General features: G+C 41.6%; 1 protein-coding gene across 1 annotated transcript in view; it reads right to left on the bottom strand.

The window, feature by feature from the left end:
• The window catches only part of VWF (von Willebrand factor), a gene marked incomplete at both ends in the record, with an annotated part of 137,037 nt that overhangs the window by 97,903 nt on the left and 15,244 nt on the right, over positions 1–23,890 (bottom strand). Inside the window, 9 exons of the mRNA XM_080609897.1 lie at positions 2,024–2,239; positions 3,265–3,460; positions 6,383–6,483; positions 7,047–7,185; positions 8,561–8,697; positions 12,934–12,980; positions 15,052–15,163; positions 17,442–17,564; positions 19,506–19,722. Coding sequence (XP_080466023.1) covers positions 2,024–2,239; positions 3,265–3,460; positions 6,383–6,483; positions 7,047–7,185; positions 8,561–8,697; positions 12,934–12,980; positions 15,052–15,163; positions 17,442–17,564; positions 19,506–19,722 — 1,288 coding nt within the window. The remainder of the gene's footprint in view (positions 1–2,023; positions 2,240–3,264; positions 3,461–6,382; positions 6,484–7,046; positions 7,186–8,560; positions 8,698–12,933; positions 12,981–15,051; positions 15,164–17,441; positions 17,565–19,505; positions 19,723–23,890) is intronic.

Here is a 23,890-nt window from a genome sequence, read left to right as displayed (position 1 = left end):
CAAGTCATTTCCCAAGAAACTGAATCTCTGTTGACCAAGGCAGGAGCAGAGCATGTGTTCAGAGCACTGGGCCATCAGCACAAATTACGCAACCTGAACATTCACTTCTCAAGCCCATTAAAAGAGGGATTGTTCGCCTTCATGTGACAGGAGATGTCTAGGGGATCAGAATTATTTAATGGGTGCTGATGGATCTGCAATCAGGGAAATCGTCACTTTATGAGAGCATAAAGCGCTCTGTAATGCACGGAAAGGAAGAAGCAGCTCTGCACTATTAAAGATTAATTGTCAAAATTGACTTGTTCAGTTACAGAAAGAATTACGGTGCATTATCACTGCTCTTTCTTTCAGCCTCCAGACCTGCAGTTTTAAAAGGATTTTTATTACATTACTGTTCCACTATCTGAACATTTACATAAATTAGGTAAAATATTGTGAAACCATGCAGCAGTTTAACATAAACTGGTTTCATTCTTCTTTGTGGTAAGTACTCTCCAGCCTGCAGAGGCTGTTGTCACTGACCTTACAGGTACAGACCCCACCCGGTGAAAGGCCATTGACCTTTCTTTCTCTCTCTCTCAGTTTCTACACCCTCAGTTTATAAATCAATGTTTTTCCCACCCCCTGTTTGGGAAGAAGTCGCTGAGCAGATCTGGAGGCCTGCCAAGCATACATGCTTTTTCCCAAAATTTTCAATTGTCTTCTTTCCTTAATAGCAAAGTTGCTCAGGAAAATGGAAAACCATCGATTTCACAAATATTTACTGGGAAAAGCATGTCCATATTCCACCAAGATTCCATTGCAAGGGATTCTTTCCTAACATACTGACCTAACCGAGAAAGAAAAGAAACACAGGATGTTGGCTTCTTCTGCTCCAGCTTCTCAGTTTGGCTATTAATCTTACACTGGACTGATGTGTGCAAAACCATCCCATTCTTTCTGTTACCCCACCTCTGTAACCTAAACCTGTAGTCTGAATTTTTGTTCTATCATCTAGCAACATCTCATCTTTTTGACTGCAAGCTGTTGAACCAGGCTTGCCATTTATTACAGATGGCATCCTGGAAACAACCCTCAGGGGAATTAAAAAACTCACCTCTTGCTGACACTCAAGAGTTTAAAAAGGAACCAAAACAACCAAACAAAGCTCTTGTTTGCCTAGGTCAGTGGTGCTACTCATGCCTTGCTGATCAAGGTTCAGGATCTCATCTCAAACCAGCTATCACTTCATATTAGAATTTACAAGGAGAAGGAGGAATGGAGCTCATATGTGGTTAGAAAAATGATGTTCACCCACTAGCTGAATGATGCGCACAAAAGGAGATCTGACATAGGTCTCAGACCTCTGCACTGACAGAGTGATAATCAAACTGCTAAGAGAGAGAGATGCCAGGGAAGTTGTGAGATCTCCATCCCTGGAGATACTCAAAACTTGTCTGGAGAAGACCCCAGGCAATCTGCGGTAAGTTCACCCTGCAATGAGGAGGGGTGGTAACAGAACACTGCCAGAGGCCGCTTCTGATATGAGTTTGTTTATACTTGTATGATTCTGTTCTGTGATACCATTTGTCTGAGTACCTGCCTTTGTGCTTCCTCCATACCCTCAACTTCAGCTCAAGTCAGGAGTCACTGATGAGGTCAGGACCTGGGAAGCTTGGGTCTTGAAAGAAGGAGGTACCAAAAAGCAATTAATATACTACTACAAATCACTTGGAGATTCCTACCCTGGGATATCCAGAAAGTTTCTAGGTAAGTCGCTGAAACTTAAATACAGCTGAAAAGAGAAATCCAATCAAAAGTTCTGCGGAGGTATGTTAGATGACTGCTGCTCTTTCCCAGTGCTGAGCAGTCTCTGTGAACAGTTTTTGATCGTGGAGGAAAGCTATACTCTCTCCCATGATTTGCCATAAGAAACACTTGGCACCTTGCAGAAATCACTTCACTCTAGATTTCTCATCTGACATTGCTAAGAAATTCCTTTGAGACCAGGAAAATAAGTGGGGTTTAGGAGCATTTCACTTACGGCAGAAGTCAGGTTCCCTCCACTGGACCAGGACATTCTTCCTAGCACAGGCTGCTGCGTAATTAGCAATAGCAGAGCACAGACAATCCTTGCCATTGGAGCAGGCACAAACATCAAAGCGGCAGTTCTTCACATAGGGAGTGGGACTGACTTCATGGTGACAGGGTTCAAATGCAGAAGACATCATAACTGAGCAGGAGTCCTCAGCATATTTGGCTGAAAAGGAGAAAAATTACATGCTTGCACTGAATCAATCGATGGCTTTCAAGAAAAGCTAGAAGAGACACAATAGGTGTTTTCATTAAAAATGAAAATAACTATAAAAAAACTCCAAACAACCAACAACAACAACAAAAAACCACAGAAGAATAAAATAGGATCAAGGAGGCATAGATATGAGTCATAGCTCATAGGTCATAAGCTCCACTAAAAGGATAATGTTTCACTAGTAAAACAAATCAAGAAAAAGCAATGCTTTTATATTCTGTTAGCACTATTTCTGGTGCTGTACTTCTTTTATGAGGCCTCTGCTTTCTGTTGCTTTTTACATTTGCAAAATTAAACCTTCTAGGCTGCACTACACTCACGGATCACCACAGCCTGCTCTGATATGCAGCTATTAGGTTTTTTTCTGTGTGCTTACTCCTCCCCAAAATCAGAAGTTGTGGTAACACCTGGGACACAAATTTCTCCCCATTTCCAACCAACACAGCCAAGCAGTATGGAGGGAAAGAGGAAGGCTGTTAGAATGCAGTAAAAGAAGGGAGACAAGGGATCAGGACAAGTGTATAAGATGTTAAAATCAGACGGGTGAAGATGACAGATGTTGATCCTCTGGGTGGGCAAATCACAGTATCAAATCACAAGCAAATCACTTGTAAAAGGAGTTTCAGTGGCACAAGTTTGTACTGTGGCTTTGATGGTTTAACTCTGACTGCAATTCAAACTGAACAGCAGCACAATCCCACGTTACTAATTTTTGTTTAAAAGTTGCAAAAAAGACATTACGTTTTCCTGAGGAAGCCTGCATCAATCAGTGTGTCTCTCTGGGGTTTTGATGTCAGGGTTTGGTTTTGTTTTCTTTTTAACAGAGATTACAGCCACCCTATTGGCCATGTAAGCAACACTAGCTTCCTCTCTTTTTTCCTTATTTTACTTCTATTTCTTTTTATTTTTTATTGTTATGTAAAATGGTACATCATAGTTTGCTGCATGTGTTAATTTTGGAGGGAGATCAGTACCTAAGCGAGGATTGAGATTGCAGGGGTCACTGTCTTGTTTTAACAAGTCTTGGCAATCTGCGTTGAGCTTCCAGGAGTTTCCAAAATCTTCCAGAAGAGCTTCCACCATGCCAGAAGGTGTAAGAAAGTCATCCCCTTGGTTACCATTGTAATTTCCGCATAGCCCACACATTCTTTCGGAATAGACTAAAGAAAGCTAAGGAACACAATATTAGCCATAACATTATCCTCCTGAATCAACATATAACATGATTTTCTAAAGAATGAACCATACACTATTTAACAGTCAAGGAGATTCCCAAATACAGATTAAAATACTACAGATACAATTTCATTGTACTGCATTTTTAAACTTCTAACAGAAATGCTACTATTAGTAGCAGCAGGGCAATTTTTGCATGGTACGTGATAATTTCAATGGCAATTGAATGGCAATAATTTCAATGGCAATTGAAGGTGACTAGGAGAAAAACAGCTTTTGTGCCTTGATTCAGTTTAGTCGTTCCCTGTGTTTCCCCTTCATTTATACAAATAAACAGAGCAACAGTGGGGTTTGCATTGTTTTAATATAGTGAGATGATTATATTTCCAATGGTAATTTTGGAAGAGGTACTGCACCCAAAGCCACTTCACATTTTAAAAGAAAATTTGAAAATGAAGAAAACTTAAACAGATTGTTTTGTCATAAAACAGAGGCAATGTTGGAGGAGTTGTTCCCCTCAACATTAAGGATCTTTAATAAAATAAGGAAGAGGATAATACCCCTAAAGTTATATTACGTCACATGAGAGCTTCTTCTGCCTAGAGAAACTTATGGCATTGCAAACAACCCATATAGCAGATGGACTTTTCACCCTGCTTATTCTTGCTGCTAATTCAGGAACAGCTGAAATTGGACCCTAAATTAAGTAGTAAATGGGAGAAATCTAAGAAACTTGTGCAACACAAAGGTGCCAATACCTTTTATTCTAGTAGGAACTGCCAGTTTCTATTAGAAGTAAAGATCTGGTACATCACATGTACACCAACTGTCCTCGGGAGCTGACTCTGTGTCTTAATGCTACAATAGCTCTCTCTACGCATTTAGTAGAGTGCTACTTCAGTCAGATTGGCAGGAGTAACCAGAGAAACAGAACTAAAAAAGCTAGAAAATCACATTTTTGAAGAAAACTGTTTTTCTGTATAATTTAAAAATAAAAAAGCATAAACATTTTCCAAAATTTAGCCTAATACTTCCCTCCATTCAAACACAGTGGTCAGAGAGTAAATATGGAGCATCGAGAGGACAAACATGAATTATTAGAGGCTATGTATCCTTCTTACACTGAAGGCCAAGGAAGCTACTTTTTCCGTATACTCTGCAGACGAACAACGACTCGGACAAATCCAGAGTCTGGGGTGTTTTTGAGTGGAAACTCAAATCACAAATATCAAGTGGTCACAGAAAGGGGAGCCTTCTTGAGGAACACAGAAAGAAGTTTTGCAGAAGTCTGCCCAACGTAATGGAAGTGTATCACTTCCCCCAATTGTCAGAAATATTTGGCGACAGGTCAGTCTACAAATCCAGCATAAATTAACTCTCCAAAAGCAATTCCAAAAATGCTTTCGATGCCCAGAGAGGGAAGGAGCTAGGAGCAGAACTGAATAAATGCAGACAATTGGAGAAACTTCTACTGCTTTTATGGGTGGAGGATCTGGAGCAGAAAATTAGATTTGTTTTAACTAAGAAAGGATTTGCCAGGCTATACAGGCCTCTGACCAGGAAAAAAAAAATAAATACTTTGAATACTGAGAAAAGCCAAAACTTCTGAGATGTGGCAACAGGCTGAACTGAATTATTCTGAGTCCAAAACCAACTTCTGGGACCCCTGGAGCACAGAAATAAAGGCAAGATTGAAACAACAACAAAACCACAGATGTTTTCTGAAGATATTCTTGACTTCCCTTCTCTGTTGTCCTTTCAACTCTTGTACTTCTGAACTAGCTTTCAGGAACCCTTATGCTGTGCCAGATGTGGCATTTAAGCCAGATGTGGGGGCAGCAAGAGGATTCCAAAAGCAGTGCCATAGTTTAGAGAGAGCAGCACTCACTGCTCAGTAAAAAATGCCAGGAAACCTGGCATTCCTTGCAAAAACCTTCTTGGTGAGCAAAACCACCCCACACGGGGCCCAGCTGCAGATCCCCTATTCCAAATGGGGCTAAAGGCAGCAGGGCTGTGGTTAATCACCCACCCATGCTAACATGGCGCAGAGCACACAGGTCTGCAACTGCCCAGCATCACATGGGAGCCCATTGCTCTGACTTAGTATCTGTAGCCTGCAGGTCATCACACAGGGAAGCAACACTATAGGTGGACTCATGATCCTTACATTCTCAGGATCAACAACTGCGGCCCCTGGGACCTATGATCAAAAGAAAACAGCCCCTTGTACAAGCAAAGAGAGCAATAGATAGCTTAGCTGGAGAAACAGTGGTGGCTTAACAGCTATGAGGAAGCTATTCCACAGTGAATAATTTCCCTCCCCTTCATTCACGGGCAAATCATTCTACAGCTTATAACACATACACAGACACGCACACCCTGGTTTGGGTATTTCTATGCTCTGTGGTCTGCAGCACAGACAAAACCTAATTGTTAAACAAGGGTGACTTTAAGCATTCCTCACTGTAGAAGGAGCAGGCAACATATCTTCTGTGAGTTAATTGTTTTTCCTGGAAATTAACTGTGTCCCTGGAGCCATATTCTTTCCTTATTTTAAGTCATACAAATCCATTGCTTTAGACAGGACAGTCAAAGGAAATGAAAGCAGAAATCCAGTTTGGATGATATCTGCTGAACAAAACACAAAACTATTCATGGGTAATAATGGCTGTCATTGCAGAAAAAAAAAAAAGAGGGGGAAAAAAAAAAAAGCTACCAAGCTGCTGTAGGATGAAAATGTTTGTTTCTGGAATACAAAAGGACCTGTATATCGCTCCGGGGGTAGCAAAAAAGAATGGAATTTCTAACATGCAACACAAAACAATTTCTCATTTCAGACAAGAAGATCTTTGTACATGTTTGGGTGGGAAGGCAGAGGGGGCAAATAGGCAGAGATAAGACAGAAAGAAAGAGTACCTTCACTAGGAGTTCACCATGACCATCCCAGTCAATTTGCAAATCTTCCCCATAGGTAATGCGAACTGAAGTCCTCACCATGCGCTGGATACGGAGGGCACCTTAAGACAATCACAAAGTGTCAGTCAGCCAAGCCAGGATGTGGTGTTTGATTGCCTGGGACTGCTGTGTTGGACTGAACAGGCCATCAGAGTGGCTGCCATGGAACAGAGGCATTCAGGTCTTCCAAAGCAAAGAGTGCCAGCAATGCCTGCTTCACACTTCCCAAGCTTTGAGCCTGTTCAGCAGTTTACATCTGCATAAACTTGTTCATAGGTTCTGCTTTAAGGCATTCAGGTAGCCCTAGGAGGGGATGTATGTGCAACCTGCAAAACCTCAGGCATTACCTGTGACATTCTGCAAGATAGCTGGAGGGACTTGCAGCTTCTGGATAAAAAATAATAGTAATAATTTGAAAAAGCATAGAACAACAAACCAGCCTAATTCTGATTTTAGAGGAGCTGAGCCAAGATGTATCAGCTGAATGGAGAGAAGCTGAAACGACAGAGCTTCTAGAAAAGACTGCAAGTGAGAATTTGGTTTTAAAAACACTTTTTGATTGAACTGAACATTCATAAGTGTTCACTCATCAGTGGCTGGGCAGAGTTAGCAGAAGAAAACACACCTTGTAGCAAAGGGATCTGTATGTCTTGTCCATTCAGTGAAACTCCTCCTCCATGTTTCATTTTAATAAGGCTGTTGTCCATATCCCGGATTCGGACAGAAGCTGAGCGAGTGCACACAGCATCAGGATCATCTGCACACTACAGAGAAGGGAACATTTGCCTTGAATCTCAACCTTTCACTTCCCTGGATACTTAGCCCTGGGCCCCCAGGAAGCATTTCTGCACCTAATTCAGGATGTGTTGAGTGTCTTGATGGTTTTATGGATCTAGTTTTTGCATCCCACAAACACCAGGCTGGAAGCCCTTCTCCCATTATCCTGCTAATCACGCACCAGCTTCTGCCTCAGAGCCGGGAAATCAATCCGCAGGCATTCCCTGGGACCCCTGGGAGCAGCCCATACCAGTGACCAACAGCCAGCCCCCCCGGCTGCAGCAGGAAGGACGCGATGCCCTGCATAGCCCATGAGCCTGGGAAACAGCTGCACAGTTCATGCTGCCCTACACTCTTGTGCTACTTATTTTCCTGGATGAGGAACCAGGATTGCAGGCCCCTGGGGCTCCTCCCTGCTTTCGAAAGGGAGGTTTCAGTGGAAACCCGTTCTGCAAGTTCCCAAGCGCAGATGACCTCAGAGCTGCATTATCAGAGCTTTCTAATGCAGGATGCAGATGTAGATGGTGCGTAGACAGTCACACCCTGTGACTTCTCTGTTGCTCGCGTCCTGCAAAGTAGGCTCATACTCGCCTTCATTCCCAGTCTCCGGATTCCACTGTACCGCTCCCTGCCTTCAGTTTCTCCATCCCCATCCCTTGTCTTCCCCACTGCTTGATTCAGTACCCTTTTCAGTCTCCAGCCTAGTTCACCTAATCCCATATGCAACTAATAGATTAATTTCATGGCCAGGTTAACCTCTCTGTGACACCTCCTCCAGGGTCTCCTTCCCTCCCCACACCGGCCTGGTTCCCTTTCCTGCCTCTTTCCAGCTGTCTCCACTCACTGACCTCCAGCTGCCTTTCCCACATCCATGAGGGGAGACACTGAAGAAAGTCAGGAGTTGATGACTGGCTAATGAGCAACAGAAATCACCGGCCGATGTGACTTCATGTAAAGCAACCTGAGGTTCTACTCTGCCAGTGCACCCTACTCTGTGTTTGAGGAAATGCCTTTTCCCCAGGCATTATCCAGGCCCCAGCCTTCAAGGTGCTTTGTAAGGGGCACACCCTTGCCTGCATTTGTTTGTTCAGCTGGCAAAGAGGCAGTGAGGACTCATTCTCCAAATCTCATTACAAATCTCAATCTCCAGGTAGACTCCTGGGAACAGCAGTGAGGAGAAGCAAAGCACTTATTAAGTAAGAAGAAAGACTGCATCTGTTATTTAAACTAATTATTTCACAGGAAAATTACATTTGTTGGCCTGTGTATCTGCAATTCATGTCATGCTCCCACAGCCCTTCCTTCCCGCTCTCTCAAGAGCATGCACAGAGGTGCACGGGCACCAGCCACGGCTGCTGTTACCTGCATGGTCTCGATGATCACCGAGAAGGAATTTTCCACACAGTCCTTGGCAAATAAGTACTGACAAATGCCACTGAAGGTGAAATACTTGTTGTCAAAGCTTTTGAAATGGGACTGGCCGGTGACAGAGCATTCTCCTGAAAAATGCAAAGACATTAATCACCCTAGTGCCAGCTGTGAGCAAAATCCTGCCCATCCCCAACCTAAACCACTGAGGTGGAAGAGCAATCCAGTGGAGCAGGCTGCACAAGGACCAATTTCTCTGCAGAGCAGAAAGCACTGTTGAGATGCTTATCTCACTGTTTATTCCTGTAACTCATTACCAGTAGTAACAGAGGCGCCAACAAAAGCTGTGGAATATGGTGCAAATCGCACTCAAGAGCTGAAATTCATGCCTACAGAAAAGCATATATAGTGTTTCAAATGAAGGGTTATGAGGACATCAGCAAATGGCTCAGCTCTGCGCTGAAGCAGATCTGATTCTTTGGTAGTACATGCCTCAGTGGCTCTGGAAATTCAGCGCAGTCAGGGCAGGTCACACCTAGTACGTAAGTGATGGGTGCTGGCGGCACTAACCAATTCTAAGCAGCAACCCACACTCTCTTTTATGTAGGAACTAAGTTTCCCCCTTTATGCAATGGGAAAACTGAGGCACAGAGAGTGGATGTACACTAATGCCCAAGACTGGCAGAGCTGGGAAAGACACTCAGGATTACTCAGCATTAGTCCTCCATACACTAGGACATGTTGCCTCTTTACCACTATGCAGGAGCTTGCAACATCTTGACACAGAACTCTAAATCCACTTTTACTTAGCCCAGTGGGGCATCCATGGAGCTGTCTGCAGAATGCAGCATTTTTACAGAGTTGAAAAATCAAGATTTGCAACAAGACTTGCTGGAATGTCACTGCTGCTCTGCCTTTCTGCAGAGATGCCTCAATTCTCACTCTGTTTCACAGTTGTGTCTTGGCAGACAGTGAACCCCTTTTTCATCTCTCTACTGGTGTTTTTAGAGCATTGTAATATGGTTTTATGAAGGCAACAGTGTCTGAAATCCTCCTTCAAGACAGCCCCAACAAGTGTTGATTTCTTCTTTGGGCTGCCTTGTAAGAAGTTATTCTAGCATTGAAGTAAAAATACCTTATCAGAATGAAGAGCTGTTAGATACTCAGTGCTGGAGTTCTTCCAAGGGCAAAATTTTAGTTGGACTTTACTCTGAATCATTATCTTAATTAACTAGCTTAAAGTTAAAAATATTTCTGCAATAGCTACATCTAAAGTCCTTACAGAATAGTATGAAAGTCTGGCAAACCCACCTTTCTATTACAAAAAAAGAGGCTATTTTAACGTATCAACATCTTAAAATGTTTTGGTAAGTTGTGGCTTTTCATTTCCAGGAAGGCTGTATTCAGGTGCCACAACTGGGATTTAGTACCGTGTTATGCTAGGATCTCTGCAAACACAAAGGGAGGCTCCAGCTCCACAGAACTTGCAGATAGACTCTCACACTTAGAGATGGTCCCATGGCAAACAAGGTGGGCAGAGACCTTGTCCAGAACAAAATTCAGGTGCTGGGCCTGCAGTGGCAATTCACTGACAAGGGATGGAGAAAGGTTAAATGTCACAAACTGGCAGGTGAACTCCATGAATTATTCCCACTTCACTGCCTTTGAGTCCCACATAGCATTCGACTAAAGAACATCAAGAGGAAATTTCACTTTTCAATATATTATTCAGTGTTAATCATCTTAAATCAGCCCATGCTACAGCACAGCCTCACAAATCCTGAAGATTCTCAGCCTTGCACAGCTCTGATTTGCCCTAATAGAAGTCCAGCACTCACTGTACGTCATCCCCTGGATGACATCCCCTGGAGAGTAAGGCAGCTTGGTATTTACTAGCTCACCCTGGAAACCCTATTTTCTGTTCAGTTAAACTTGGATGAAGGTAAACCAAGTGTTATGTTACTCAGAGTCATTTAACTGCCTATCAGAGATGGAGAACAGATTTAAAGAAAATTAGGCATAACCCACCATGTTATGTGCAGTTTTATGTCCAGGGCATTCTCTGCAACTAGGAACAAAGACAGGTTTGCAGCATAGAGAGGTAGGGACTGCTACCCAAAACAAGTGCCAGCCCTCTGACATTTCTCCTGGAAGGGAAATTTCTTTCCTGTGGCAAAGTCTCTTCTTATGGGTCCCTCTATCTACTCCATTTGGTGTAATGCATCCCATGAGATTCCCTGAAACCTACTGCCTTCATAATTAATTTAATTATGATATCAGCTTGAGAGCTTCTTGCTAGTGCTAGCCAGCTATTGGTAGTTGGCTGACACAGCACTGGCTTCTGTAGCGCTACCTCCAGCTGGGTACCCAGCTTTATCACCAAACTTACAGCTAGGCAATTCCTTCCCATGATATAAAAGAAACCTTTCCTGATAAACAGGTTGGTAAAAAAAAAAATCAATGGAACTACCTCAAGCATATGAGAGTCTAAGTATATAAACTTTCTGTGACACATGATGTTAGAAATATTTGTTGCAAAAATAACCAGCCAACAATAAAAATATTCTGCAACATTGCTTCAAATACAGACAAAACAGGACAGGTAACAATATATACTTGGCTACCGTTCCTATCAAGGGCTGCTGCTTTGGGAAGGTTTGCTGCCTTCCCGTATTGTCTCAGAAGAGTCTGTAGATGTTAGGAGGCACATGCAGAACTACTGCACTTATACAACCTTCAGTCTTGCACAAGCCTAGCTGAAAAGTGACTTGGATATATTGGCAGAAGGTGCAAAAATAACCTTTTTGACTTCTGCTCATTCGGCACAGCTTCCCAACTCAGAAAGAGGCAGGGGTACTATATGCCCTCTTGCACAAAACTGTATATCAGTATCCGTTTGCAAGCCTCAATATCAGGCTTATCTTAATTTCTATAATCACTATGAACAAAACATGGCTGCAGCTGAGGATGAAAATTGGGCCCACATAATAGTCATAGTAGACCAGAAAGCAAGGACATAACCTCGGTAAAAACTGAAGTTGAAAAAAGATTAATTTCTTGTTTGTAAACCTGTTGCTGCCCTTTAGCTAATAGACGTAATGATTCAGCTGGGCCTGTGTCCTTGATTCCCTGTTTTAGACAATGAGGTTTCCTGCTTTTGGAGAGATCTCTAATGAACACCACAAGCACAGGACTTCTCATAGTCCTGCTTGGCACAGCTCACTAAAAACGTCATTTCTATTTGAACATTTGAATACCCCACTCCCCTTTCATTTCTTAAGTTGCAGATTACTTTTTATTTTTTATACTGCTGACACTGTAGGGCAAGTGCGTTTTCAGTCATAAAAAGGAAGAAATGGAGCATTGATGGGTCAGGCAAGCTTAAAGTTAAATCAAAAGACAGACTTTTTGATAGCCATTTTAAGACTGTTGCAGTTCTAATTTGTGTCTCATCTCAACAAAACAAAACCACCAAAGCCAAAAACCCCTGCTCTCTCTTTTCCTGTCCTGCCATAACCCCAGCCTCCTTCTCATCCCTTCCACTCTCACTTCCCAAAAGCAAGGACAACAAGCAAGACAAAGAGCTACACTGTCTCCCTGCCTTCTTCCATACACAACACAAGCAGAGTCAAATGCTGTTTCAGGTCAAGGAGGCCTTTCCATGGTTGAACATAGCGCAGGAACTGAGACAGGGGACATGCCACAAAACTAGCAGGACGAATTAAGGAAGGCAGCACTTTGCTGGCCAAATAACAGCATGAGAAGTCATATTCCCCATGTGGGCAAAAAACTGGGACAGCAGCCAACTGTACCAGTGAGTTTTAGAGGTAAAGTAGGAGGATGGGGAGCACAAACACATGCAGATCTACCTCTCCAGTCTGCCACCACCCATGGAAGGCAGGGTGGCTACTTTCTCCCTCCTTCACCTGTAATATGATCATTAGCGTCCAAACCTATAGGGTATTAAAAGTGACCCAATCTTTTCCCAGTACTTCAAATTGTTCCATCAACAAAACTATGCTGATTGACACAAACACATAGGGAACGGTACTTAGTCAAAGGAACCAGCAGTATTGCTCTATCTGAAAGCCAGTCCTCTGAACATACAGGCCCTTAAATCTTTGTAAACTAAGTAATCAAAAGAGGAACCATTCTTCTCATCAAAAGGACTTTTTATTGCTACACAAAACCCAGGTAACACCGTGTCTGGCTTGTCTCATGAGAATAACTTAAAAGTATGATCCTATTTGGTTTGTACTGGAGAAAGCAAGCAAGACAGTTTCACCTTCTGAGTGGAAAAAATATAAATGGGAGGGATCTAGACAAGGCTTACTTGTCAAAACCTGAAAAGAGTACAGATGACTTACCTGGGCATTCCCCATTGCTGCAGATCCAGGTGCCACGCCGACAAATGCTAGGAAACATATCATGAAAAGTTAGGCAAGAACACACGAATTCAAACCTTCTGTTGCAACTTTTTCCAAAATAATTGAAAGATGGGCCCCTGTTTCAGGGAAGTTGGACCAGTCCCCAGCATCCTTTCCACCTCCCGTAATCTCATTTCTTAATATACCTATCCCTTCTTCCCATCATTCAACAGCACCTGCTAGTAACATGGGCTAGAATGGTTGCAAACTCAAGAAATTCTGTTTTCACCTGCCAAAGCTCTGTGTTGAATACAGTATTCAATTACATTACACTGATGTGAAATGAGTTTTAAATACAATTCTCAAAGTATGTCTGTTAATACAACAGAATCATAGAAAAATTAAAGTTTGAAGGGACCTCCAGAAAAATTACATACTACAACCCCCAGCTCAAAGAAGGGAACTTCAAAGCTAGATCAGGTGGCTGAGGACCTTGTCCATTTGAGTTTAAAAACCTCCAGGATGTCATCCCACTGCCTCTCTGGGCAGCTGTCCCAGTGCTGCACCATCTGGGGGGAAGAATTTTTTCTTGTGTCTAAAGAGAATTTCCACTGCTGCAACTTGTGTCCATTGATTCATGCTTTTTCATCATTTGCCTCTGAGAAAAGCTTGGCCCTGTCTTCTTTACAATCCTCCTTTAGGCAGTGAAAGTTCCCCCATTAGCCTTCAAACAAATGTTTCTCACATTATAAACTCCCCTGATGTGATCATCTCCAGCGTCCTCTCCAGTGCCTCTCTCTTGCAGCGGGCACACTACTCAAGTCACAACCTCATGAGTTCATCACAGAAGAGCAATAATACCTTTCCTTCATTGGCTAGCTAGACTTTTGCTAAAGCAGACCTTCAACAATTCAATGGCACACTGCAAACTCAAGCTCCTCTTGCTAGGTTTCCCTTTCTGTGCAAATTGTAAGGAGGTGGATTGTCTCTTCTTTAATGTCTTTGGATGGTGGATTTAATGCCATCTCCCTTGGGCACTACTAGTAACCAGTAACATGCACTGATAGTGATTGAGATGTCTGTCATTCTTGGGTCTGTGGGATATCATGCCAGACAATCCCAGAATCTTAAAAATCAATTAAGTTTCAAGAGATGCTAGATTCTTCTTACTTCTTTAATTATCTCAGCCCTGGAAAAACATTTGTTGGGCATCAGTTTATTGAGCATGGTAAATGCAGAGTCAATGTCCTCCACAGCATTACCAAATTTGAATAATAGGAAGCATTTTCTAACGACGCAGTCTATCAGGCAGCACTGGTTTCTCAGGAGAAAAGGCTGAACAACGTGGCCAAACTCAAAGCTACAGACAGCTCCAGGGAAAAAGACAAAATGCTACTGTCATGGTTATGGTTCAATTCTGTGACACATGCTGCAGGTAATGAAAAACCTCCGATTCGCAGTGATGATGCACAGACCATCTTTCTTCTGCATACGGTGGCCTGCACTGGGTCCCTCTTCTGTACTCTAATTGAAAACATATGGGCACAAAGTTGTCTGAACTCCTTCCACAAATATGTTCACACTTACACAAAACCAGATTAGGAATACATTACTCATTCCCCTTCCTTTCTTTAGACAGCTAGCCTTCCCCTTCAGGCTGGCATTCATGAGCCATGCAGCTGGGAAGATTCATTAGCTTTGCAAGAAGTTTCAAGGGCGTTCCTGAGCTAACTCCTCTTGGAAAGAAACGGGGTTTAGAGGTTAAATAAATGTAGGAAGTCCAAACAAAGACACCACCATTGACATTAACCAGACACGGGAACCTGCCAGTCTGTCTTATCCACAGGAAACAGGTAGTTCTCTACTGTTTGAAGGAGTATGACCCTCACATTGTTCTATCAGATCAAATATCCCTTTAAAAGCGGAGCTGATTTTGTCTTTGTGAACAGCTCATTTCTTGGAAGGGTCTGGCATTTCCAATCAGAGAGCAGGTCCTTTGCCAAGGAAAGGATTTTTTTAAAAAAGGCTTTCTAGAAAAATCTTCTAAAACAGTCACTGACTGGTGTGTAGTACTTATCTAGAACAACAACAGCCACACCAGAGCAACACGGAGTTTACCATGAGTTGCAGTCCTGAGAGATGGTGAAGCCAGGAGGATAATGTTTTCCAGAGTGGATACAGGAGCAGTCAGAGCTTTCAATGCAATGTTCACCATCGAGGAGCTTTCCATCTGGATAGGTCAGGTAGCAGTAGATATACACGTCGCACATACACACACACAGGAGCACAAACATGAATACAATTAGATTTTCTAGTTATTCATATACTTTGGCAAGACTTCATATGCATTATTATCCATAGTTAGTCACAGCAATAAAAATGAATTAGGCTTGCCAAAAAGCCTTACAAGTGCTGAGGTCTACTTTCCTTTTAGCGCTACCTCTCCCTCAGATGTGCTGAATGGAGCATTTCTGATGCCCTCAGAAGAGCTCTTTGTTCAGTGAGTCCAAAACACACATATTGAAACATATGAGTCAAACACAGGGAGCACAATCAAGGTTGATCAGAGATGATCTAGAAACCTGACTGTTGGTTTACTGCCCTTGACTGCTGTAAAGGGTGTCTAGACAGGCTTTGTGTTTGTTATATGAGGAGAAACATAGGGAATGAATAAATGAAGTTAGACACCATAAAAGTCTAGCAGACTGAGTCTGAGAGAAGAGACATTATAATGTGGAGCTGTGCTTCATTTCTCAACTTCTGCAGAAGCAAAAAGTGAAAGGGCCAGCTTCCCAACTTGGATCCAACTGCTGAGGTTTTCATATTACACAAATATAGCTACCTATTCTATACAGAGAGTATTTTATCTTGCAAAGATAAACAGAGGCCCAGAAGGTTACAAGACTTGTCCAAGATTGCACTATAAGCTAGCAATAAAATAAATGACGTTTCTTTCTCTTAGATCCCCATGCTGAAACATGGTTGATATTCCTCTATTTTAAAAAGAGCTATTTTAGCAAAACATTTTATTTGCTGATAACCCCTGTCCCTCTTCTTTGAGGGACTCCTTCCAATTGCCTGCAGAGATTTTTGGCCCCTTATCCTGGCAGCAGCAGTTACCACTGACAGTGAGACACAGGTAAGTCCCCTTTATCCCATTCTTCCCATATAGCTGCTTGGAAAGACCTTTGCTGTTAAGAAAAGCCTTTCAGCGAGAAATATTCAAAACAATATGTGAGCATTTAAGAGTGGTGTGGCTCTCCAGAGAGCGCAACAAAACAGAACATCCGCCTTTTTTCCTGGCAACAGTAATTCTATTTACAGCAATTAAAGTGACTGTGTTGTGCATTTAAGTTTAAAAAAAAAAAAAGAAACACATCGTTGAACAGATCCTTTTGATTCTCAGAGCACTGGAAAGAAGCTAAGTAAATGTATAATCCTCATCTTAAATCCCAAATTCCTCTATTCATCTGTCAGATCCACCTGGTTCTCTAGGAAGCTCAAATCAAAGTTCTTCCCTGTTGACTGTGCAATAAGTAACAGTAAAATTTTTGAACTGCTGATTGGTAATTCTTTTCATGCAGTTCCTTCTACCATCTGCTTGTTTCTCATGCAGGAAGCTTTCTGTTGAACTCCTGCTTCTTCTCAGTTCCCTAGACCTTTTCAGGTCTGAACTAACCAGTGCAGCTACCAAAGGAAGAACACAGTGAAAGTCCTTGTGTAGCCAGTGGATTCATCTCCTTCAGCCTTCCCCAACAACCCCAGGACTGCACAAATATAATAGCTAGATCCTTCACAACAAAATAAGGTCTTGTGTCTGGCTACATCACATCTGGCTTCATCCTCCATGTGCAGCTACTAAGCTCTGGATGCAATGAAAACTCCTCAAACAAGGATGACATTGTCATTACTGACTTGTTTCGGAAACCAAATTATGTTCTCAGCAAACCTCCATCATGCTTTGTATGACTCTCTTCCTGCAGTTGTCTTATGTACAATAGACATAGGAGGAAGACTGTGGTGGTTAGGCTGCCCCTTGAAGCAAATCAACTCTCCTGTGCAAACAATGCAATAGGAAGTGAAATCATTCATGTACAATCATTAAGATTTCTGGAATTATAGTGCAAGGCCTACACATACTGGTTTTCTGTAAGAAACTCCTTCAGTACATTCTATTTGCTCCTTCCTCTAACTTGATGCTTCTAACCAAAAGCAATTCAAAAGGAATCTAGATACATCAGTGGTAAGCAGTCCCTCACCAAGAAAGAAAGGCAACCCTAGAGTTGGTGCTGATTTTCACAGAAACATTTATTTTTCAGTTGGGTCTGAAAAATGGCCCTTTCATCAAGTGAGCATACAGGCATTACAGAAACTGGTTTAGTCCCAGAAAAGAGAAGTATTTCTGATTTCAAGAAAATTTAAGGGAAGACACAGCTTTCCTTCTTCTAATAAAATAAGTAGCATCATTGCCAAATGTTTCTCTGTGAATAATCCAGTAAATAAATTACCAGGGCAGCTGCAGCCATCAACACATTGTCCATGACATACTTCATTGATATTCAGGCTTTGGCAGGTTTTGGCACAAGGGGATACACATTCCTTATACTGCATGCCAACTGGACATCTTGGCCCTGAAACAATTAATAGAAATTAGAAGTGAAAATTCCTCAATAACTCGTAAAAAAATAAATCCCTTAATTATCAAAGGCTGAATCACAGGGACATTAAAAAGTTTATAGGCTCTCCTATCAATGATTTCTTATTCAAGAGCATGACATTTAACAAATACTTCATTTTCAGTTTGCTGCAATATCATCATCTGTCAGGTAGTGTAGTAAATACTTAAAAGTTAAAGCCAATTTCTTTTCTAATAAATTGAACCTTAATAATGAAAACCAGTGCATTAAGAACAATTAAACATGTGGAGAAGTTTTGCAATAACAAATAAGTAATTTGGATAAACAAGCATATTCTGTACCTTTAAGCTAAGCAATTACTCCACTCATTTGTGAAATTATACTGTTCCCTGTTTCCAGAGAGAAATGAGAGACAGTTAATACTGAAATCCCATCCTTCTTCTTCCAGAGAATTGCCATCCGAGGATAACACCTATGGTGTGGTATCTTCACTGCTGTCATTATCTAAGCTAGGCCATTATACAAGCATACACTATAGCTATCCCTTCATTTTGATGCATAGACATATCCCTCAAAACTGCATGGGCATGGAGTAGAAAGAAAAGATTAGAGCCTGCCCTTTCCCAGCAAACCCTCTATTGAAGGAGGTGGGAGGATAACGAAGTAGCAGTCTTGCCCTCTGTGGCTCCAGGGCTTGGGCACCAGCTCGCACTAGTACAGTGTGCCAGCACTAGAGCCCTGCCAACACAGCAAAGTGTTTCATGCCTCCAATGCAACTATCATCATCATCTCCTGAGAAAGCATCATAGCACAGGTGAAGGGTGATGGAAAATTAAGTTCCTGATGTGAAGATCCCTTTTATGTCCCAGTGGAAAGGTAACAAATTACTGCTAGAAGACTCTCCTCTGGTGTACAATCCATTCAAAAAGTGGTTGGCAGCATCTTCCTGCCCTAATCATAATTTTCTTTCCATTTTCTTTAGTGGTGACCAGTAGCAGAATATCTTTACCAGAGAAGAAGGCATTGTCAATATATATCAGTCAGCTACTCTATGAAACCAATTTACACAAACATCCTATGAAAATTGTCTTTCCTGTGTCATCTAAAATCATGAGGAAAATCACTAAGAAGATGATATCAGAGGATTGATATTATTATTGCTCATTTGTGTGCTTATGTATTTAACCAGGGTTCTCCAGCAGAAGCATATGCATATAGCAACAGTGGGTGCAAACATGACCTTTTCTCTATAAATGCAATCCATCCCAGTCAATCCATGTACTTCCTTGTTGAAAATCTCAGCAAAGATGCAATCAGGACCTCTGACCTCAGCAAAATTAAGCTAATAAAAGCAGTATTACAAAATGCAATCAGGATCTGTAACAGACAAAATTTAGCTTAAAAAAAGGCAACGTCTCCATTTCAATGTAACTGGTTCAAGCAAATAAAGGATGAAACAACTGATTTTATAATAAATAAATAAATAAATAAATAAATAAATAAATATCAAGGAGAGCCTTTCACAAGGATGCTGACTTACCAGTACAGGCGGGATAACATCACACAACTGGGCCATATGTGAAATAGCTCCGAAACATCCTAGTCTATATCTTTGAGTATCAAGTAAGTCTTTACTGACTTTGTATACCGTGGCAGGACCTGTAACAGCTCAGAATATGTGGTTCAAACAGTCCTGCCTTAGTGACAACGAATTCTAGAAAAAAGGTGGGTGATGGAGAGCTGAAAAAGGGAGCGAACAAAGGCTCTTCAGATAAATGGAAGTAACAGGCACTTCTTTTAACCTGCCATGCCTAAATCAACCTGCGTCAACATCCTAAAAAAGCACCAGTTACTTTTAGCTGCAGCACGTAAATCTGCAATACAAGCATGATCTCATTTGGGATAAGCAGCCTAGGAATAATTCTGTCAGCTTACTGCATGTGCTCTCTTCAGGCCACCCGTCCAAAATCACTCCTTCATCAGCACAGCTTCTTGCATAATCAAGGAACACCGAGCAGTGACAGTCCATGCCCTGGGTACAGGCACAGATGTCTCTTTCACAGAGATCGATGTATGGTTCTGGATCAACTCGATGGTGGCACCGGGAGAAGGTCAAAGATGTTCTTAGTAGCTGGCAGGTTTCGATGACACCCTGCATAACAAGTGAGGGGCAAAGATAGAAAGAGAGAGACAAAAAAGGGGGGCAAAATTAATTATTATAGTCTCAGGAAGAAGAGAGAAATCCCAGCTTTTCAAAACACGCTGTCACCGCTATTGTTAAATAACATCATGGCTAGTATTTAACACCACTGTGTAGTTAAATAATATCAACAGTCGAGCTAGTAGTGAGCTACATCCATTTACTCATCACACCTGTATATATATACACACAGAGGGACATTAATATATTGATTATTATAAAATAGAGTGTCATATAAGGGATGTTTCATGCAGAAACATGTCAGTCAACCAGTCAGCAAATGGAGGGAAGCAAAGAACTGCTTCTTACCAATGTAGAACCAGATGGCATCTCGAGTACCAGGAAGATACACACAGCAAGGGAAAGGAACTTACTATTGAAGTACTTGGGAAGAAAAATGACCAGACCATCTTTTGGATAATGAGGGAACGGAGTAAGTTTCAGGCTAAAAGATCAAGTCTGACTGGAATCTGAGGAATCAAATTTGTTTCCCACTTCTGGCCACATGCTCCTGTCACTCCTGCTGGCTTGTCCAATGCACAACAGGTCAATTTAGCCCAGATAAATAGCAGAAAAATAATTCAGGGAAGAAAAGCAATTTGTTCTGCTCTTCTCACAAGTTAAATCAGCAGGGTGATAGCTAGTGTAATGAGAGGACTGCACAGTGAGATGGGGGGAGGGTACCAAGACCTTTCTTTTCAATGGCAGCAAACTAAGAGGAAACAGCTGTATGTGAAACAAAACCTAAGGAAAACTTAGCTTAATTCTCTAAAGGAGTCTCCCAAATAGACTTTCTCATATATATGCATTATGTCACAGTTCAATAAGCCTGAGATCCTCAATGCAACTTTCTGAAAGGATGATGCTGAGTTTAGATAAGTGAAAAAATGATTTTTTTTGAGACAACTCTGGTACAAACAGTTGAAGCATAACTTTATTTTACTTATTTGACTGTGTTTTGTATAAACAGATATAACCATGCTGTATATTTCAGGCATTAAATATGGGGGCATGTTCTTCAGAGCAGTTCACAGTAACAATGCATTACTCCTGAATACCTTAACAAGTACCTGAGGAGATTGCACATGCAGATTGCTGTGTTATAACAAAATAAAAAAAGTAGGGGGAGAAGGTGGAGTGGGAGCCTTCATTTTTTGGGAGATCTAAAATGTGAAGCAAAAAAAAACCAAAAACCCAGAGGTCAGCAGATGTCTAGATATCTTCTCTGAATTTCAGCTGGTATACCTGTATAGGAAAACTGATGAGTAGAAAAGACTAGTTTTCCCTAGATGGTGTTTTGTCCAGTTGATCAGCGAAAGCTAATACATGTCTGAACTGAGAGAATTTCTTACTTATGAAGACAAACCAACCAGAAATGTCTGGTCCCTTGGGAATATATTTAGAGTTTAGCAAAGTGCCCGGTGAACAACCACATGCAGAAAGAGGTTTTGAGCTTTCCGAGAAATGCCTCAGGGAACTAAAAGCAATGCTAACATATTGCCTTTAGGGAGATGAACATGATTGTCCTCCAGAAAATCAGCTCCAGCCTGGAATAATTCTAATGCCCAGATAGCAGCCATCATGGTGAACCAGCTGGAAAAAAAAAAAAAAACACTAGAAGAAAGGAAGCAGATCATTTTTATTCTCTCTCCTTTCTCTCTTTAAAACACAATGGTCAGGCTGATCTAAGAGAGGTCCTTGTCCTCTAGTTTAAGACACAATGCATATGCATGGTGAGCACCAGACACTGGCAGTCTCACCGACTGCTGTAGCATTCCTGGTCATGGAGGAATGGTCCTGGAAGCAGCTCCACACAGCCAAAGAATCATCTAAAACTAGTCAACCAGGGAGGGCAGACTTAGGCTGAAAGAGTGCTTGAAGTATAGGTGCCTGTAAAATTAAATCTAGCAGAACTGACTGCAATATCCAAAGCACATGTAAAGGTCTTGAAACTTTTCCCTTGACTTCTGCATGAGTTTTATTTTAAGTGTTTCTTTAAGTGGGTTGGCAGTGTCCTGGTACTAACAACCCTTAGCAACCACAAACTTGCTGACCTTTTTTCTGCCCTAGTCCCACCACACAGAGCTGTAGGTGGAATTTTGTACATTCTTCCAATTTTTGCAGCGTTGTCTTCTGCTGCTACAAGAACTGCATTTGCCTATTGCTTAACAATTGCCATTAAAGAGATATAACCTAGAAAATAAAAGAAGAAAGCAGAGGCACTCTCTTGTTCCCTTGAATTTTAAACCCTATGATATACAGACACATGGAAGTGTTTCTCCATTTAGGAAGGGCATATTTTGATGCCACAATTGGGTGTAGTTTTTCATAATACATCTTTTGGCTCACTCAGATGGAGAATGACTTAGCCTCCCATCTTTCCAGGTAAAAAGCTTCCAAAGCCAGCATGTTTAGTATGCCAAATGCTGGCTTTACATTTGAGCAAACATAATAACTGACAGAAGTCACTTCACTCAAATGCTGATTCAGCTAACCTGTATATTTCAGAAGCAGAAAAACGTGATTTTAGATATAACAGGCCTCCTTTTCATCCCTAAAACCTTTTATGGCATCGTATGTCCATGTCTTTGCTGGACCTGCTTGTGATAGCTTTTCGACCATAATTTGTAATGGTAGACAAGAACCTCTCCCACTTGCTTTCAGATCTGGGGATGAATGCTATTTCTTTACTGCATATGGAAATACTCCATGGGATACAAGTAGATTTATTTTTTACCAGTTGCAGGAAAAGCTGAGTTTCAGCAAACGCAGGAATTATTTGAATTCTATTTTTAATTATTTTCACATCTAACATGTTACAGGTATAGTTTCCTAATAAGAAAAAAAAAAAAAAGAAAGAACACAGTGAACTGTGGCCTCCAAGCACCATTTCTATTAAAGGTGAAATCTAAAAAATAAACATCTAAGAATGCATAAACCAATCATAATGCCTTAAAACATATATATTATTTTCAAGGCTGCCTTATTACTGTAGTTATCCATATCACTCCATTTTATACGTCAAGATCCATGTTACCCATGCTAACATGACTACCACGCTAGTCATCTAAAAGCCTATTAGGCAGTAATTCATTGAACATGTAGCCTAAATCATCACATTGCGTGGTGGAAAAAAAACAGACAACACAGATCGGTTTTGGCAAAGAGATCTCTTTGTGATCTCGGATTTCTTTTTGGTAACTAAAAGGCAGCCTTAGAGGGCAGGGCATGGAAGAGAGGCAGCAGCTCCCTCCCTCCAGCACTACCCACTTTGGCATGCTTTACGGGTCACAAGACAGGTAGCCAACAGGCACCTACGTCATGCAGATGCCAAGCCGCCTCCCGCCCTAGGAGAAGAATACAATATCTGAGAAGAAACCATATCTACAGGCACAGCAGTAGTTAAACACATGGAAGTGTGTATGTGTTTTGGAGGTGGAGGGCAGGGAGAGGACTAGAGCAACAGCAGGGTAAGAGTGAGCTGGGTCAAGATCTTTAGCTGATACATGGAGCTGTTAATCAAAACAAGAGCTCTTCCTTATTAAAGAATACGAAATTGCCCGTGTTTTCTACAATTTGAGGTTAGAGAAACAGTACTTTTAGCCTTCACTGCACTTGTGAAGAAGTCAGAAGCCACTTCTCCAAGGATGCTGTTGTGGTGGGGGGCAGAGAGGGCAAAGTAAACCACAGATCTACCCTGAGTGGGTGGACAGAGGTGGGAGGAGCACACTGAACCAAAGATGTTGTTTTCCTCACCTAGCAGCTGATCGCCCAGCAGGGAGGCAGGGAGGGAGGCAGGCTGGGAGATGGAGGAGATTTACATTCCTGAAGCTGAAGCAAGCAAACAAAGCAGGCTATTAAAAAGCCCCACATTCTTCAAAAGGCGCTCCTTTGGCTGGTCTTCTATTAATAGTGCTGTGTTTATTCTTGCACAGTGAATAGATTAAGCCAATGTTAAATGCTGTGAGCTCATGAACTCACATAAGAGAAGATAATTCCATCCCAAATAAATAAACATATAAAACAAATAAATCCCATATCCACAAATAAAATCATTTGTGGGAGAGCAAACTTTATCCAACAAAGCATCAATATTTAACATGATCTGTATAAAACTCAC

This window comes from Psittacula echo (assembly GCF_963264785.1).
Source record: "Psittacula echo genome assembly, chromosome: 1".
NCBI lineage: Eukaryota > Metazoa > Chordata > Aves > Psittaciformes > Psittacidae > Psittacula > Psittacula echo.
The sequence above is the reverse complement of the archived record's forward strand: the minus strand, read 5'-3'. Positions and strand labels throughout refer to the sequence as shown.